Here is a 17815-nt window from a genome sequence, read left to right as displayed (position 1 = left end):
CCCCCGCTCTAGCAGGGAAAATGGCCTTAAAATGCATGTTGTTGTTGTTGTTGTTGTTGTCTTTTTCCGATTTCCAATTTATAAAGTGAGTAATTTTGTGATTAAAATTCGAAACCTTCACCATTAGCTGTGACGTCGCACCAGGAAGTCGACCGCCATATCTGTGCTGTCTACGGGTTAGATCGTGGTACAAATTAACTGAAACGGCGAATAATTTTCGAATTTCTACAAATACTGTATGCCTCGTCGATGCTTCCTTGGTGGTTGTAGTAATACAATCCGAGATGGTTACATGCTACACCAATGGCCGAAAGATCCAAGGGTTGCCAGAAATTGGACGAGGCTTGTCCCCAATATCCAAATGTGGATCGGGCCTACAAGATGTTCGTTTCTTTGTTCAGAACATTTTAGAGAACTGTTATGAAACAACAGAAATGGCTATAGATCTGGTGGTTATCTGTCGCGATTGAGAAATGATACCACCCCACGATTAAGCAGAAGAAACAGCCATTTCTTGAAACTGTAATGCCATTACTACCGAGCTACCAGCACATGTGCACGGCCGATTTGAGCGGTGAATCAAACACGTGTTGGCCTGCCGACGACCGATCTCACCTCGCCACCACCACTCCCTCCTCCCTCCACTGGGGCGGGACATCGACATGGCACAGAAACGGTATAACACGGCACGGACATTGCACAGACACGACGGTGGAACACGACACAGCACAACCTCAGACACAAATGGCATCCCAGGAAAAGTATGAAATGGTACGATCCTACAGGACATCATACAGGACACCATCGTGTCTGTGCAATATCATTCCGGACACCAGGCCAGCCTGCTAGAGTGGGACAAAGCATTCGTTGCCAATTTGGTCCGCAGGGTCTGAGTGTGCCTATGCGGTGTCTGAATGTGCCTGATTGGTGTCCATGCTGTGTCGTGTCTGTGCTGTGTCGTGCCGTGCCCATTGCGTGTCCGTGCCATGTCCGTGCTGAATCGTGCCGTGTCATGTCGTGTCTGTGGTCGTGCCATGGTCGTGCAGTGTCGTGGAGTGTCGTGCAGTGTCGTGCAGTGTCGTGCAGTGTCGTGCAGTGTCGTGTCGTGCCGTGGTCGTGCAGTGTCGTGCAGTGTCCGTGCTGTGTCCGTGCAGTGTCGTGCAGTGTCGTGGTTGTGCAGTGTTGTGCAGTGTCGTGCTGTGTCCATGCTGTGTCCGTGCTGTGTCGTGCAGTGTCGTGTCGTGCCGTGGTGGTGCAGTGTTGTGCAGTGTCGTGCAGTGTCCGTGCAGTGTCGTGCAGTGTCGTGCAGTGTCCGTGCGGTGTCGTGCAGTGTCGTGTAGTGTCGTGCCGTGGTCGTGCAGTGTCGTGCAGTGTCCGTGCTGTGTACTGTCGTGTCCGTGCTGTGTCATGCCATGACCGTGTTGTGTTGTGCCATGGACGTGCTGTGTCAGGTCTGTGCTGTGTCATGCCACATCTGTGTTCTGTAGTGCTGTGTCATGCAGTGTCTGTGTTGTGCCATGTCAGTGCAGTGTCCGTGCTGTGTCCGTGCTGTGTCCGTGCTGTGTCCGTGCTGTGTCCATGCTGTGTCCATGATGTGTCCATGCTGTGTCCATGCTGTGTCCATGCTGTATCGTGCCGTATTTCTTCCGGAGTAATATTGTTGGAACCCATCTGTGGATCGGTCCCATCGGCCGATGGGTCTGACCCGTTTGGCGACCCATCTGTGGATGCACGAGAAATGACAATGCAGACCCATCGGCCGATGGGTCTGCGCCATCTGCGGATGTGTTGTTCACCTTGAAGGAATGTGTTGACAGAATGGTGCTCTTCAATCAGGTACACAGTCATTGGAATTACATGTGGTAGGAATTTAACAGAGATGATTTTTAAATGTTTTATTATCTATTTCTACCCATCTATTTATACATTTTGTCAATACATTTTGTAACTAGAACGGGCACTCGGTAGAGCGCATACCTTCGCCGCAGCTATGGTAAAAATACGATTTTGACCTTTTCGTGACCTTGACCTTGACCTTTGACCCGATTGCTCCCAAAATCTAATCAAATGTGTCCTGTATAATAACCAATCATCCCACCAAATTTCATGCAATTCGGTTGAATACTTTTTGAGTTATGCGAATAACATACACACACACACACAGACATACAAATAAATACACAGCGATCAAAACATAACCTTCCGCTTTTGCGAAGGTAATTAACAGATACATGGCAGTTTTAGTAAAGCTTTACATAACATACTCAACATTCATACAAAACATTAGGTGTTCTTCTGATAATGGTGGAGGGGAATGGTGGCAGGGTAGAGAGTGGCAGGTGCTGATGAAGGTGATGGCGAGGGTAAATGTAGTTTTGGTGGCAAGGATCCTGACCTTCCAACAGGGTTGGCGCAACATGCATACACATTCCTTCAAGGTGAACAACACATCCGCAGATGGCGCAGACCCATCGGCCGATGGGTCTGCATTGTCATTTCTCGTGCATCCACAGATGGGTCAGACCCATCGGCCGATGGGACCGATCCACAGATGGGTTCCAACAATATAACTGATTTATCAATTAATACAAAAGCCCTTATAAATTGTCAATTGAATGTAAAAAAACAAAACCAACCAATCCGTAGTGACCATGTGACTGGCGTTTACATCTTCACCAATGCCTCCATTGTCTGAATCCTTCAAAAAAGGCTTGAAACGATACGGCTCCATAATTCCCCCAAACGCGTTTCCATCACTAATTTTGTCTTCAATAGTTTCTTCAAATTCCCACTGATCAGTTTCAACATACTGATCACCTTCAGAGTTGCTAATGACGGTAGAATCAGTACCAGAATTAAAGCTCGAAATACACTGTTGTCGATGTACAGCCGCCATTTGGATCAAGGTGAGTTCATAGTGTGACGTCACTGGCGAAATAAAAAATCAACAGCCTAGGGCTTTTTGTCACTTTGTGATTGAGGAAAAAAGAATAATATATATATATTTTTTGCTTCAAATTAGACAGCGATTAATGATTTTCAATGGTTTTCAGGAAGAAAAAAAATTGCGTTTGGGTTCCTCTTTAATCATCAACTCTCGTATCAGTTTGCCTCTTGCATTGGAGATTACTCAGCAGCCCTGGTGTTGGGCTAGCGGCTAGGGTGCCAGCTTAGGATCCTAGGATCCTGGGTTCGAATCCCGGTCGATCGCTGAATTAACGCCAGGGGGGTTGACTCAGCCTGTCATCCTTCCGAGGTCGGCTAATTGAGTACCAGTTCACTAGTAATTCCCTGGTTGTCGTAAAAGGCGACAAAAAGGGTTGGCGGCAGGAAGGGCATCCGGCCGTAAAACATTGCTTCAAAAAGGGGACCGAAAAACAACAACAACCACGGTCCCCGAAAAAGGCCAACCCCCGCTTGTGGGGAAAAAATGGCCTCTAAAGGTGGTTTTTAAAATTTTTTAATTTATTGGAGATTACTCAGCAAATCCTCATATTTGTTGTCGAGTCGTTCGAAGAGATTGACTCTTCAAAACGATTACACCTGACTAATGGACAAAGTCTTGTTTTGGTGGGATCTCCACAGAGCATCACCAAATATCACTACAAATCTCCAAGCAAACCCCCAAAGGAAGACAAAACTTGCGGATTTCCCTGGCTAAACTCACCTGGACTACTTGATATTGACAGGGGCCCCAAGAGACCCCATTTGGTGTGAAGCGTCTTGATTTTTTAAAATTAATTAATTTTAACTCCGCCACCGAAGGTGGATGGAGGTTATGTTTTCACCACTGTCTGTTTGTCTGTCTATCTGTCTGTGAAGAAGATATCTCAAAACGTGAGCAGTTTCAGACAAAATTTGGTGGGGAGGTTGAGTTAGTGACAGACAGAATGATTCGATTTTGGTGAAGATCCAGATTTGGATCTGAGAATTTTTAAGTGATTCTTCACCATTGAGAGAGAGGGCTAAAACCATATATATCACGATTTCTCAAAAAGCTATGGACGAGTTTGTTAAGTGACAATAACAAGCCGATTAGATTTTGGTTCAGGTCCAAATCCAGATCCGACCCATCAGCGGGATAGAAAAAGGTATGCGGAGGTATGGCGGAGGTATGCGCTCTACCGAGTGCCATTCTAGTTAAACTAGTAAAGTTTTCTTTAAAGAAAGCCTTATCGACTGTGAATTTATTTTTTGGACTTGTTTGTTTTTTTAACTTAAAGGGAGATAGAGGGATAGAGAGAGAGATAGAGAGAGAGATAGATAGAGAGATAGATAGATAGAGAGAGATATAGATAGAGAGATATAGATAGAGAGAGAGAGATAGATAGAGAGAGATAGATAGAGAGATAGATAGAGAGAGATAGATAGATAGAGAGAGATAGATAGAGAGAGATAGATAGAGAGAGAGATAGATAGAGAGAGATAGATAGAGATAGATAGATAGATAGATAGAGAGAGATGGAGATGGAGATGGAGATGGAGATGGAGATGGAGATGGAGATGGAGATGAGAGAGAGAGAGAGAGAGAGAGAGAGAGAGAGAGAGAGAGAGAGAGAGAGAGAGAGAGAGAGAGAGAGAGAGAGAGAGAGAGAGAGAGAGAGACGTTTTCACTTTCCCCACCCTCCCTTTCACATTGTAAGAGACAATTTGTAAGTTCAGGGGCCTGGTTTTCTTGTATATGACTATTTCTCACCCTTGATGTGTCTGCTCAAGATGTGAGAAAATAAATCTAAGGACTACCTGGAAAAGGCCAAAGGATCACCATGTTATATGGGATTGCACACCAACAAAACTATACAGTGCGTATCAAAAAAAAGGTAATCCGAATTCAAGGGGTTAATATGCAAAGGTTATTTATTTTGACAATTTACATGTGGTTCACGAATTAAGAGGAGATCCTCAACTTTCCATTTATACCTTCTATGCATCATTGCTGTCACACATGACCGAGTACATGTTCATTGAAAATGACAAGTTCAAATCACATTTTTACAAGTTTGGCTAATCGATGCAAGTCAGGATAATTGGTGCAAAATGAACGTCAGATGTGAACTTTACTCAGGAATGATTGGCCTTTATGCACCCACACCTTCAACATGTCCACCTCCCCTTTCAACACAAACCTCACAGCGGCGGAGCATGCCCTGAATTGCTCGTCTCACCATAACCGGGTCATTGCGCAAAGTATCCACTTCATGTCGAATACGGCCCTGCAATTCGTCAAGATCACGGGGAGGAGTTACGAACACCTTGTTCTTTAAATGTCTCCAAAGGAAATAATCACATGGTGTGAGGTCAGGTGATCTTGGTGGCCATTCCACTGCATGGTTGAGGGCGATGACTCGGTCTCCAAAGAGTTCCCTCAGTCGATCTCGGACAGCGATAAGACGATGTGCTGGGGCGCCGTCTTGGGCCCACCAGAGATATCTGAAGACACCACGAACCTGTCGCTCAAAGTTCTCCTCCAGCTGCGGTAAAACTTCATCAATGATCATCTGCAGATACCTGTTACCATTGACATTCCTTTGAAAGAAAAATGGTCCGATCACCTGACCACTTCCACAAAGTCCCAACCAAACAGTCCACTTTTGTCGATTCATGTTGGTGTCAAAATTAAATTCCGGGGGTTGTCCTGTCGGTGCATATTCAAGAACATTATGGGTATTGACCTTGCCGTCCATGGCGAAAGCAGCTTCGTCGCCGATAACGAGATACCGCAGGAAATTGACATCTGCTTTGCAACGTGCTATAAACCATCCGGCAAGCAGCGGCCTCCTGGCAAAATCCCCTGGCGTAAGTTGATGCCGGATGTGAATCCGATATTGATGTTGGTGGAGGTCCAGTCTTGTGATTCGGTTGAATGTTGCCGAAGGCAATCCCGTCCCATTTCGTCTTGCGCTGGTATCCCTAGGATGCTCCAAAACTTGCTGCCTTACTGCTGCAATGTTCATTTCTGATCGCCCAGTGCGCCTCCTACCAGAATTCTCCTTGTTGCGGTTGAGGCTAGTGCCATGCTCTTGGTATTTTCTAACATTCGCCCAGATGGTTTTGGCTGCTGGAGGCTCCCGTTCTGGGAAACATTCCCTAAACGCATCACGAGTTCGTTGCAAACTTCCAGTTTGGTGAAAGGTTGTAACCACGAAGGTCCGCTGTTCAGTCGTAAGTTGAACCATCTTTTCGATGACTCAGACTGTCTCTAAACCCATGCACTGTAGGCCCATCTTAAATACCCATCTTAAACAAAGGATGATGCAACCGACGATTACCAGACCAGCTTAACAATTTTACATAATCAACTTGGCAGTCGACAAGTAATGCGTCCATTTATAACTGTCTTGCACCGATTAGCCAAACATGTAAAAATGCGATTTGAACTTGTCATTTTCAATGAACATGTACTCGGTCATGTGTGACAGCAATGATGCATGAAAGGCATCAATGGAAAGCTGAGGATCTCCTCATAATTGGGAAACCACATGTAAATTGTCAAACTAAATAACCTTTACATATTGAATTCCTTGAATTCGGATTACCTTTTTTTTGATACGCACTGTATGCTTGCTGTATAGCATAAAAATACAGCGTGTGCATGCCGACCTCTCCTGAACTCGCTTCTAGGTATCCCTACATCATATAAAAAATAAAAAATAAAAATAATATATTATTGCAATTACTGATGGATGAGAATTAGGTGATAGAACAACATGGCTGAATCAAACTGATGTGCAGCACAGACCAATGTCCAACAACTCACCGACACCACTGGGCCACTATAGGGTTGTCTACAAACTCCAACGTGTTGATTCACCTGCACACAACACACCTGATTGATTATAACATCATTTTAAATCTGTAGACTATAATAACTGTACTTTGTTTATTATTCCCAACACAGAAACTGGAACAGCTACCATGTCTACACCAACGCCTTCCTGTGGAAGAGACCTGAAGCCAACTGCTCTGCCTATACAATCATGCATTTGGACCCATAAAAGTCCCAACGTATCTTTCATGAAGTATTAGATTGGTACTATGACTATGACCATATAGAAACTAGAATAGGGATGTTAATTGTGTATTAAATGGATAAGGTTGGGAGCAGAAAGTGGTTAAGGAGAGGAAGAAGAGCATAGAGAACAAGAAGGCAAACTTACTCGTACAATGTCCATCTGTCGGACACGTTGGTATAGGAAGTCCCCAAAGCACGTTCGAGGGATGTATTTTCCAGCACCTGGTTGGACAAACAACTGTCCATTCTCGCAAACCACACGACCTCCAGCCACCGTCACCAATGGTACTCCGTGGCATTCCATGCCTTCAAATATGTTAAAGTCAACCGCATGGTGGTGGGTTTTGGCAGAAATCGTCCTGGTGATCCAACAGGGTGTGGGAAGGGGGTAAAAACAGCCACACAAAGTTTTATAATCGCAATGTTATTGGAGACCCACTTCGGACATTCCTGTTCTCTCTTCCACAGATCTCCTGATGTCCCTGTTCTCTACTGTTGTTGTGCTTCCCTCTCTCTCCACCTCTTGTCTCCTGCTCCCTTTATTATATGTTCTATGTGTTAGCTCTTATACAAGCCTTGACGAAGTATACAAATATATATATATATATAGAAATAAATTAATCGATTAATTAAAAAATTTTTTTAAAGGCCTTCCACAATCAAGTCGATCATTGGGAACACTCGCTTTGCTGACAATAGATTCATGCTTTTTTACACTGGGTTCAATTCCCCACCTACCCTCGGTAAGCGGTGGACTTTCATGACTTTAAAAATGTGCGACTCATGAAGGTGCACAGTATTTCAAGTAAGCAGTGGAGTGGAAAAGTTTTCCTCCTTTTTCAGAAAGTTTCAGAACCAAAAACTATAAATTATTTTGATTTCACTGGAACATTCATTCATTCATTCATTCCACACACATTTCTGATGAAAACTATAAATCATGTGAAAACGATCTTGGAAAAATTCAACATTAAAAAAATTTGTGAATATTGTTACGGTCCGCGGATAAGGATGTTGTTTGCCGAGCGAAGGCACCGCGGCCGAACAGTTGTTCCCCGACTAAACCCGATTCACCCAAAGGTTGGCCGTATCGCGCCACAGATATTCAATGGGGAAAAGACTAAGACGACGAATGCAAAGAGGAAGAAGAAGAAGACGTACAGAAGAGTAACGGGGTTTATTATTTACACACACATAAGCAAAAAGAGCAGTCACGATTATTTACAGGTGACATGAAAACGCAGGTGACACAGTGAAAATTACTAGCTTATACAGACTTAGTTTACTACCCAGGACAGCACGAACAAAACAAACTCACGTACGCAAATGGATGGAAGGGTAGGAATCGTTTGGAGGGATGAGCAGGTGGGATCACAGGGCACAGCGAGCAGGTCCACTCTGGGTGGGAAGCGAGGAGCCGGCGGCTCCTTGTATTCGGCTTCACAGTGCACGCCGGCAGGGTCACTCGGCGGGTTGAAACGGGGCTGGTTGAAGCGGCTCTTTGTCAAAGGCTTTTCGTATCTCTCACGCAACTCCGGTGCAACTCTGAACTCTCTCCCGGTGGACTGCCGACCCTCTTACGCACCTGGACTCATCTGCCGTATCTCTCGTGTAGCTTGTCCCAGCGATCGTTGCACCCTTCTGTCCAAACCTTCAGCGCGGGTCTGACACGCCCCCTCCGGTTTCGGTACCGCCCTCCTCCCCCGTGCTCTGTTTCGTGACCTTGTATGGTAATCCCACGGGCTTGTCTCCTTATTTGGGCATGGCGCCGACGGCACGCCCCTCGTGGCGAGCCACGGGCTTGTTTCCTTATTTGGGCATGGGGCTGAACAGCCCCGCCCTTCGTGGCGCGCCCTGGGCTTGCCTCTCCCGGGCGACCCCGCCCCTCCTGTTCAAACAGAGCACGGAGCACATATTCACTATAGCAGCGAAATGAGAGGGCGTGCACCCCACGCTTGTGAACTGCTTTACCCGCAGATGGAGAGTTTGGCTGGGAAATGGAAGTATTGAAGGGGAGCTATTCTTAATTGATTCGGTGCAATGGAGTATTATTCTAATGGAAGACAAGGCCTTACTCTAAAACACATAATAAGATATAAGCTACTGAACAAGGGTTTTATCGGGTCCTGCAATGTGGTGTTTCATGGAATAACTACCGGGACGCCCTTTTTACCTTTACACAACTCTGGAGGCAGGAGGGGCCATATTCAACCAATGTTACACAACAATTTACCACTACAATACACACATTCAAAAAAATGCAATCCTCATATCCGCAACACTGCACCCTCCTCCTCTTAGGCACGTCCCGGGCCTATAACTTTAATTTAGTGTGACACGTAGGTGTAGTTCCCTCTACTTTTAACCTGACCCTGAGTGCGACAGTTTTAAAACATAGATAAATATGTCCCGCTGCTCCATTGCACACTGCCTAACAGACTCACGCCCACAGCTAACCGAATTGCGGAATGGTCTGCAAACTACACACTGACGGTGGGGAGCATTATTTATAATGGACGCTACTTTTATTTACAAAACTAACCCAGGACCTGTGATTGTTCTTTCTGGGGGGGGAGACAGTCTGCTCTGCATCAATGCACCATGAAAGCACCCAAAACGCACCAACACACCCTCAAGCACCAATCGGTGCCCAGTCATCATAGTTCATGAAAATAAAAACAACAACCCCTAACCCTGCAGGTGGTCTCTTGCTCTTCGGCTCCCTCTGCTGGCTATTTACTTTCTTCCAGATGTTGTCTTTTTACTTTGCTGGCGGCCTATTTGTATTACAATAAAATGCACCCAACGTGTCCATGTTATTTTCTTTATTTATGGCCCACAGGGCCGAGTACGTGTGGTTCACCTGTGGGGCATCGGTGCCCTGTGGCCAAGGTCCGCCAGCAAGATTTCGGGCCTTCATGGCCGGTTCCAGCAGAGGGGCCATGCCCCAACCCATGGGGTCCATCAGTGGTGCTCGGCCACAGACATGTGGTTCATAATGTGGTGCATCGATGCAGACAGCTGGTTCTGGGAGTTCCGGGCGCACAATGGCCGACTCACGCACGCTCCCCTCGGCGCCCAATGGCGCACAGGTCATGTGGGAGACAAAAGGGGGGAGAGACAGATGAGCGAGGGGTAAGGTCACCAGGGTACACATCAATAAGGCAATGCAAGGTGAAATGCGTACGGAGGGCGAAGTGAGAAAGCTCGTCCCTACCGTACGTCACCCCCCTGTCACCTACACTACCCTTGCCCTTACCCCATATTTACAAAAATCTACACATTTACAAAATCATCACTACTGTCACGTTTTCCCCATATTTCCCTTACACCAAATTCATCACCACAATCCCTCTATCCAAAATTTGCCATCACCAAATTCATCATCAATCCTCATAAGGAGGAAGAGATGGAACACAAAGCACAATGTCACACCCACGTCATGATGTGTCTCACAATCCAAAACATTTGCACATAAAAAATAATCAAAACATGGCATGGTGTGGAGGTACGTCATCTCAGGTGAGTGCATGTAGATGGTGCGAGGAGACTTCAATCCTAACTATCCTCTAAATGACTTTAACACACATTACACTACCCGGGGTCTTTCCCTGCCAATCCATTGGCCAACTTACACTATGGGTTCTAAAAACCAATTCCCATTGACCAAACTGTGGTGCTTCTCAATTTGGGGTCTCACTCCCCCGATTCATCTCCCGGTGCCCTTGCACAATTTCTGGGCTGAGACGTGTAGCTCTCCCAGCAGGTCTACCCACCTGCACACCTCCACCACTGCAGTTGCCACCCGAGCTTACCTAGCTCCTCACCCTAACCTAACTAACTGGGGAAGGCCCCTCCTGGCTCTGTCACCCCTTGGTGCCCTCTGGCACTGGGCTACCCGGGTCCGTCCTCCGGATCCTCGGGCCCCATCCACAACAACTCTACTGGCTCCCAGAGCCCACCTGCGGCCTCACCTGGCCGACATCCTCACAGTGGTGGAGTGCCCAAACCAACTACACACACTAACAGGCTACACGCCCAGCCATTTCCACAACACTAATGCACCCATCCAATCACCATTCTTCCACCCACACCACAGATGCCAATATCCAACCACAATTTACCTATACCCTCTACCTAACACTTACACTACCCGCCCCGGGTATTCGTGATGGGGGTCCATCCTTCCCCCATTCACACCTTCGCACCATCCATTCCACTCCATAGGTTCCACCATACTCACTCCACGACCATCCATTCCAATACTCCATATATTCCACACTCCATGTATTCCACACTCCATGTATTCCACACAATTTATTCCATACAACCACATACACCTGTTGTTGCACACCTGTGCACTCACACCTGGTGCCACCTGCACCCTCCTCCTCTTCCTGGACCAGTTGGTCAACACAACACACATCACCATCACTCACTCATACACTGCTCCATACACCTGTTCAGTTGCACACCTGTGCAATCACACCTGTTCCTTACACTCTTTTCACAATACACTTCTAAATACACCTCCAACACTCACACGGCATCATCTCATCTAACTACTCCCCTCTGAAACTTGCGCTTCCCAGTCGCCCCTTTAAACTATTGCGCTCCCACGTCATTATCATCCACACTAATCTACCTGCGTCCCCAGCTACAGGTATCATTGTCACTAACTAATCTTAACGTTACCTAATGTCAATCTCTAGGGCCCTACACACGATATATCCGAACCCACCCGGGCTAGTTTTCACTGCCATACACCCCATAAGTCTAGTGCTCCTTTGCCCCCCTGGTTGTGAGGGATGGTGGATTGGCCATCCCATCACATGGGGCATCTGTTACTATAAATTTTGCTCGTCCAATTTCCACAAATCAAAAATTTTGCCAATCATCTGCCAATCACTGTACCATTACCAATCATCACTCTGCCAATCCTTTGGCAATCATCAAATTTTGTTTTTCTAATTTCGGGTCCAGACCACTATCCTCATCATTACAGTCTACTTACTAATGCCTCTCGGTGCGCCAATTCACTTCCACAGCCCGGCTTCGTAAAGCCGAGCAATGAATGTGGGTTGTTTCGTGCCGGCGGCTGGATGCGTCCGACACTCGGTGCAGGGAAGGACGCTTACCCGGGCCGAGATCCCACGCACCACCTCGGCACGAAGCCATCCAATTGCCCGATCTCGACCTGCCGGAACGTCTCAACAAAAGGGGGTCGCAATGACGACCCTTCCTATCGGGCTGCCCGTTCCGCCTAGCGGAGCACGGACGCGGCCGTTCCAAGCGCGGCCCAGCGTGGATCACGTACGGCGGTCCTTTCGAACCCGCCGTGGTTCGGATCCCCGCTGGTCCTCGCGGCACGCGAAACCCGACACGCACCGAGGGCCCGATTCGGCTATAAGTCGCTCTAACCGCTAACCCGGTTACCGTCGATGCCTCACCTGCATGCTTACACCCTGCAGCCCGTTCCTTGCTCATACACCCAGCTGTTCCCATGCTCCTCGTCATTGCACCTCCTCTTACACACCCAGGTACACTCATTCCGCTCACAGACGTGGTCACACACCTGACCACCGAACACCTTGGCACACATTCGTCGTTCGCACACCTCACCAACACACCTCTTCGCGCCCCCTCCTCGGTCACCTCCTCTGTGACAATCACAGGGGTGCTCTCACTCACACACCCAACCACGTGCCTCACTACCAACTCAAGTGTGCATTCCCACACACGCTCTACCATTCCAGGTGTGCTTCCTTCCATTCCAGGTGTACATCCTCTCTCACCTGCCACAACCAACTCACGCTCAGTGTCACCCTTACTACTCTCACCTCCACTCTGGACAGCGCACTCACCCTTACTCTCGACAGCGCACTCTTTCCTCATGCACCCGTCCGTTACACACCTTTTTCACGCACACTCTCCCTTTACGCACACCGTACCTGTCGCACACTTCACCAACGGCCTTTCACGAACACCCGGATCCAAATCAATCCCCAAGCCGACTAAAGCTCCCCTCACATCATGTACATTTCCTCGTATATCGCCACTCACCTTGGCACCTCGTCTCCGCACCTCTTTCACCACCTGCAAACTCTTTATTTGGTTAGTGAGCACACCATTATGACTTGAGCACCGACCTTGTACATATTCCATCACCTCCTCCTGTATTTCTCTTTTAGTTTCTGTCCGTCTCTTCTTAATTTCACACACCTCTTCTTCCACCTCCTTTATCTTTCGCTTCACCTCTTTTATTTCCCGGTGCGTCTCCTCTATCTCGTCCTCTAAGGCTACCTTGACCGTTTCTATGTGCGTCCTCACCTGCCGGTCCTTCGTCTCCATTACCTCTGTCACCTCGTCCAACCTCATTGTCAGTCCCTCACGTACCATCTGACATTGCCTCTGTGTCGCTATTAAGTCGTCCTTGATGTCTCTTTGTGTCGCTTTCAACCCTCCTAATACCGCAGTGTTCCTTTGAACCTGCTCCACTAACTCCGTCTGTCCCACCGTCAGCTGTTCCACCTCCTCTGTCAGGTCCTCTATTCCCCCTTGTAACCTTGCCGTTCCATTTCTCACCTCTTTCTCTATACGCTTTTCAACTCGCTTTACCTCCTCGCGTACCCCCGAGACCTCCTCACTTACACCTCGTCGTATCTCCTCTTTCATCTCCTCCCTCTCTTTTGTAGATGCCGCCCTCATCTGTCCTAATTCATTCCTCTGAGCATCCAGTTTGGTTTCTACCCCGATTTTCACCTCCTCTATCTGCTCTCCCATTTGTTTAATTTCTCGGGCAGATTGCTCCCCTATTTCCCGCAATTTGCCTTCCATTCTATTTTCTAACCCCATTAACCCATTTTTCACCCCCTCTAATTGATTCTCCTGGGCAGCCATTCTATTTTCCACCCCCGTTAACCCATTCTTTACCTCTTTTATTCCGTTGTCTAACCCCTCAAATTTAGCTTCTAGCCGTTCCCGCATTTCTCCCATTTTGCCCCCCATTTTGCCCATTTTGCCCCCCATTTCGCCCCCCAATCGCTCACTATCAGCCCTCAATTCGTCCCTTATCCGCTCACCCTGAGCATCCATCCGGTTCCCCATTTGTCCCATTTGGCCCTCCAATCGCTCACTCTGAACCCTCGCTTCGTCCCTTATTTGCTCACCCATTTTGGCTTCCAATCGCTCACTATTCTTGTCCATAAGGGCCTTCATTTGTATCATAAAAAGGTTCAAATCCACCGGTGGCGCTGCTACGGTCGCGGGCGCGGCAAAATTTGGTGCCGCTGTAACCGCGTGCGCAAAGGCGCCATTTTGCGCGCCTGAAACCTCGTGCGCGAGAGCGCCATTTTGTGCACCTGATACCCCCTCAACCACATTGCCAATGTTCTCCTCCTCTCTTTCATCCACATACATTTCCCCGAGGTCCTGGGTCGATTCTACCCCGTTTATCTCTCCCACCGACATCCCGTCGCCTTGACCAGCCATGGCACGATTTCAAAATTCGGGTTTTGCTTTAAAACAACACAAATTTCCAGCAGCTCCAAATTTTGACCAAATTTTTTCCGAGATGTTTTTAAAATTTTGGTTCGGGCCTCGAATCTCACTCCCAGACACCAATTGTTACGGTCTGCGGATAAGGATGTTGTTTGCCGAGCGAAGGCACCGCGGCCGAACAGTTGTTCCCCGACTAAACCCGATTCACCCAAACGTTGGCCGTATCGCGCCACAGATATTCAATGGGGAAAAGACTAAGACGACGAATGCAAAGAGGAAGAAGAAGAAGACGTATAGAAGAGTAACGGGGTTTATTATTTACACACACATAAGCAAAAAGAGCAGTCACGATTATTTACAGGTGACATGAAAACGCAGGTGACACAGTGAAAATTACAAGCTTATACAGACTTAGTTTACTACCCAGGACAGCACGAACAAAACAAACTCACGTACGCAAATGGATGGAAGGGTAGGAATCATTTGGACTTGGAGGGATGAGCAGGCGGGATCACAGGGCACAGCGAGCAGGTCCACTCCGGGCGGGAAGCGAGGAGCCGGCAGCTCCTTGTATTCGGCTTTACAGCGCACGCCGGCAGGGTCACTCGGCGGGTTGAAACGGGGCTGGTTGAAACGGCTCTTTGTCAAAGGCTTTTCGTATCTCTCACGCAACTCCGGTGCAACTCTGAACTCTCTCCCGGTGGACTGCCGACCCTCTTACGCACCTGGACTCATCTGCCGTATCTCTCGTGTAGCTTGTCCCAGCGATCGTCGCACCCTTCTGTCCAAACCTTCAGCGCGGGTCTGACACGCCCCCTCCGGTTTCGGTACCGCCCTCCTCCACCGTGCTCTGTTTCGTGACCTTGTATGGTAATCCCACAGGCTTGTCTCCTTATTTGGGCATGGCGCCGACGGCACGCCCCTCGTGGCGAGCCACGGGCTTGTTTCCTTATTTGGGCATGGGGCTGAACAGCCCCGCCCTTCGTGGCGCGCCCTGGGCTTGCCTCTCCCGGGCGACCCCGCCCCTCCTGTTCAAACAGAGCACGGAGCACATATTCACTAGAGCAGCGAAATGAGAGGGCGTGCATCCCACGCTTGTGAACTGCTTTACCCGCAGATGGAGAGTTTGGCTGGGAAATGGAAATATTGAAGGGGAGCTATTCTTAATTGATTCGGTGCAATGGAGTATTATTCTAATGGAAGACAAGGCCTTACTCTAAAACACATAATAAGATATAAGCTACTGAACAAGGGTTTTATTGGGTCCTGCAATGTGGTGTTTCATGGAATAACTACCGGGACGCCCTTTTTACCTTTACACAACTCTGGAGGCAGGAGGGGCCATATTCAACCAATGTTACACAACAATTTACCACTACAATACACACAATCAAAAAAATGCAATCCTCATATCCGCAATAATATTATAATTTATATCTCAACACATATGTTTTACTATCAGCTGATGTATTTGAAGCATTCAGAGAAGTTTGTCACAATAAATATTCGTATGGTTTTTATGCAGACCATTACTTTCGATGCAGATTAGATGCTCCCGGTGTGTACCCCGGTTTAGAATAGGTACACTGTATCCCTGCGCATCGTAATATGCGACTAAGGGTTGGCGTCAGGAAGGGCATCCGGCCATAAAAACATTGCCTCAAACAGGGAACCAAGATTGTCATGGGGCCCGCAAGGCTAACTCCCCGCTGTTGTGGGAAAAATGGCCTTAAAACGATCATTCATTCATTCAGTGGAACCAGGAAGGCAAAAACACTTGAGGTGGGGTTTGTTGACACAAGACATTTCTTCATGATTGGGGGTAAAAAAAAGTTTGAGATCTTTTGTACTCCTGGAATGTTGAAGAGCTGGAATCTGATGGCATTACTACCGAAGGTCGATGATCCAGTTGGTTCACTAGACATTTTTGGAGAGCACCCCGACGTTATTTATGACATTTGTGTTGGGGTTATCATACTTGTGGATATGGATGTTCAACCTCCAATTTTAAATGGTCAGTTTTCTACATTTCCTACCGTTTCATTGGTTCAAACGTGTGATTCAATTATTGGCCAGGAGACGAGGTGACACATCATCGTGGTTGTTCTCGATGTTCTTGTTAAACACTCTGAAAAGCATATGCGAGATTATTGCAACGCCCCTGTCTGTGTCTGTGTGTCCACGTCTATATATTTTCCCTTTTTTTTTGTTTTCTATAAAGAATCGAGGCTCGTGTAAGAGATAACAAATTGAACATGAAAACATGCACAGACACATAAAACATACAATGAAGGGAGCGGGAGACAAGAGAGGAGAGAGAGAGGGAAGAACACAAACACAACAGTAGAGAACAAGGACGTCGGTAGATCTGTGGAAGGGAGCGGGTGGGGGAAGGAGGAAGGGGTACACGGTATAAAGCAAATGAAAACTACTAATAATTTCAGGAAAGAAGTTGGAGATTGAAAGAGGTGGATTTGGGGTGTTTTAACAGGGGTAGAAAATCTCAAGGTTTTGGATGGGGGAAGATAAAGAGATGGTGGTGAACAGCTGTTTTAAAAACCTGGAGGGAGGAGTGGGATTGAAGAGAGTAGGGGTTTTGCTCCAGAGGTGGGAGTAAAGAGGAATGAAAGAGTGAAGGTGAGCAGAGAGTCTTGATTTTGGCAGTTTCACCATAAGAGGGTTGCTGGCAGATCTTGTGCTTTGGGACCTGCAGGAATATTTGGGGGACAGAGCCCAGAGAGAGCTGGGGGAGCCAGGCCGGAGAGGAGTCGGTAGAAGACAGAAAGACCACCTACCTGCCTGCGGTGAGAGAGAGAAAGGCCCTCATAATCTGCTTCATCACGGGAGATTCCAATGATTCTGAAGGCTTTGGTTTCAACCGCGTGAAGCCAAGCTAGGTGTGAGGCAGATGCACCAGCTCAGAGGGGAGAACAGTTGTCTATTGAGCTGCACATGAAAGCTTTGTATGTGGTGAGGAGCTCAGAAGTGCCAAGGAAGGACTTCGCATGATGGAGGATGCCCAGACGGCTTTGGAGCCCAGCTTGGAAATGTGGTTTTCCCAGGAAAGATCATGGCAGATAGTGAGACCCAAAAGCTTGAGTGACAGAACTTGTACAAGAGAATTGTTCAGAAAGTAGATGGGAGGGTTGTCCAGACTGTCTTTTCAGAGAGACAAAGTGAGAGTGTGAGATTTGTAAGGATTGAAAGACATGTTCCACTTGTTTGACCAGTTTGTGATTTTGTCCAGGTCTACAGAGAGTGAGGAGGCTGCAGACTGCCGATCTGAGGGATGAGGAATGGAGT

General features: G+C 47.5%; 1 protein-coding gene across 5 annotated transcripts in view; it reads right to left on the bottom strand.

The window, feature by feature from the left end:
• The window catches only part of LOC137436765 (dihydropyrimidinase), a 71134-nt gene that overhangs the window by 12638 nt on the left and 40681 nt on the right, over positions 1–17815 (bottom strand). For all 5 annotated transcript variants that reach the window (XM_068130840.2, XM_078786761.1, XM_078786762.1 and 2 more), the window contains 2 exons: positions 7158–7371; positions 6758–6811 (listed from right to left, as the gene is read on the bottom strand). In XM_068130840.2, coding sequence (XP_067986941.1) covers positions 6758–6811; positions 7158–7371 — 268 coding nt within the window. The remainder of the gene's footprint in view (positions 1–6757; positions 6812–7157; positions 7372–17815) is intronic.

The sequence above is a fragment of the Myxine glutinosa genome, chromosome 11 (assembly GCF_964187855.1).
Source record: "Myxine glutinosa chromosome 11, kmMyxGlut1.1, whole genome shotgun sequence".
Classification (NCBI taxonomy): domain Eukaryota; kingdom Metazoa; phylum Chordata; class Myxini; order Myxiniformes; family Myxinidae; genus Myxine; species Myxine glutinosa.
This window is presented reverse-complemented; position numbering and strand designations above follow the sequence as displayed.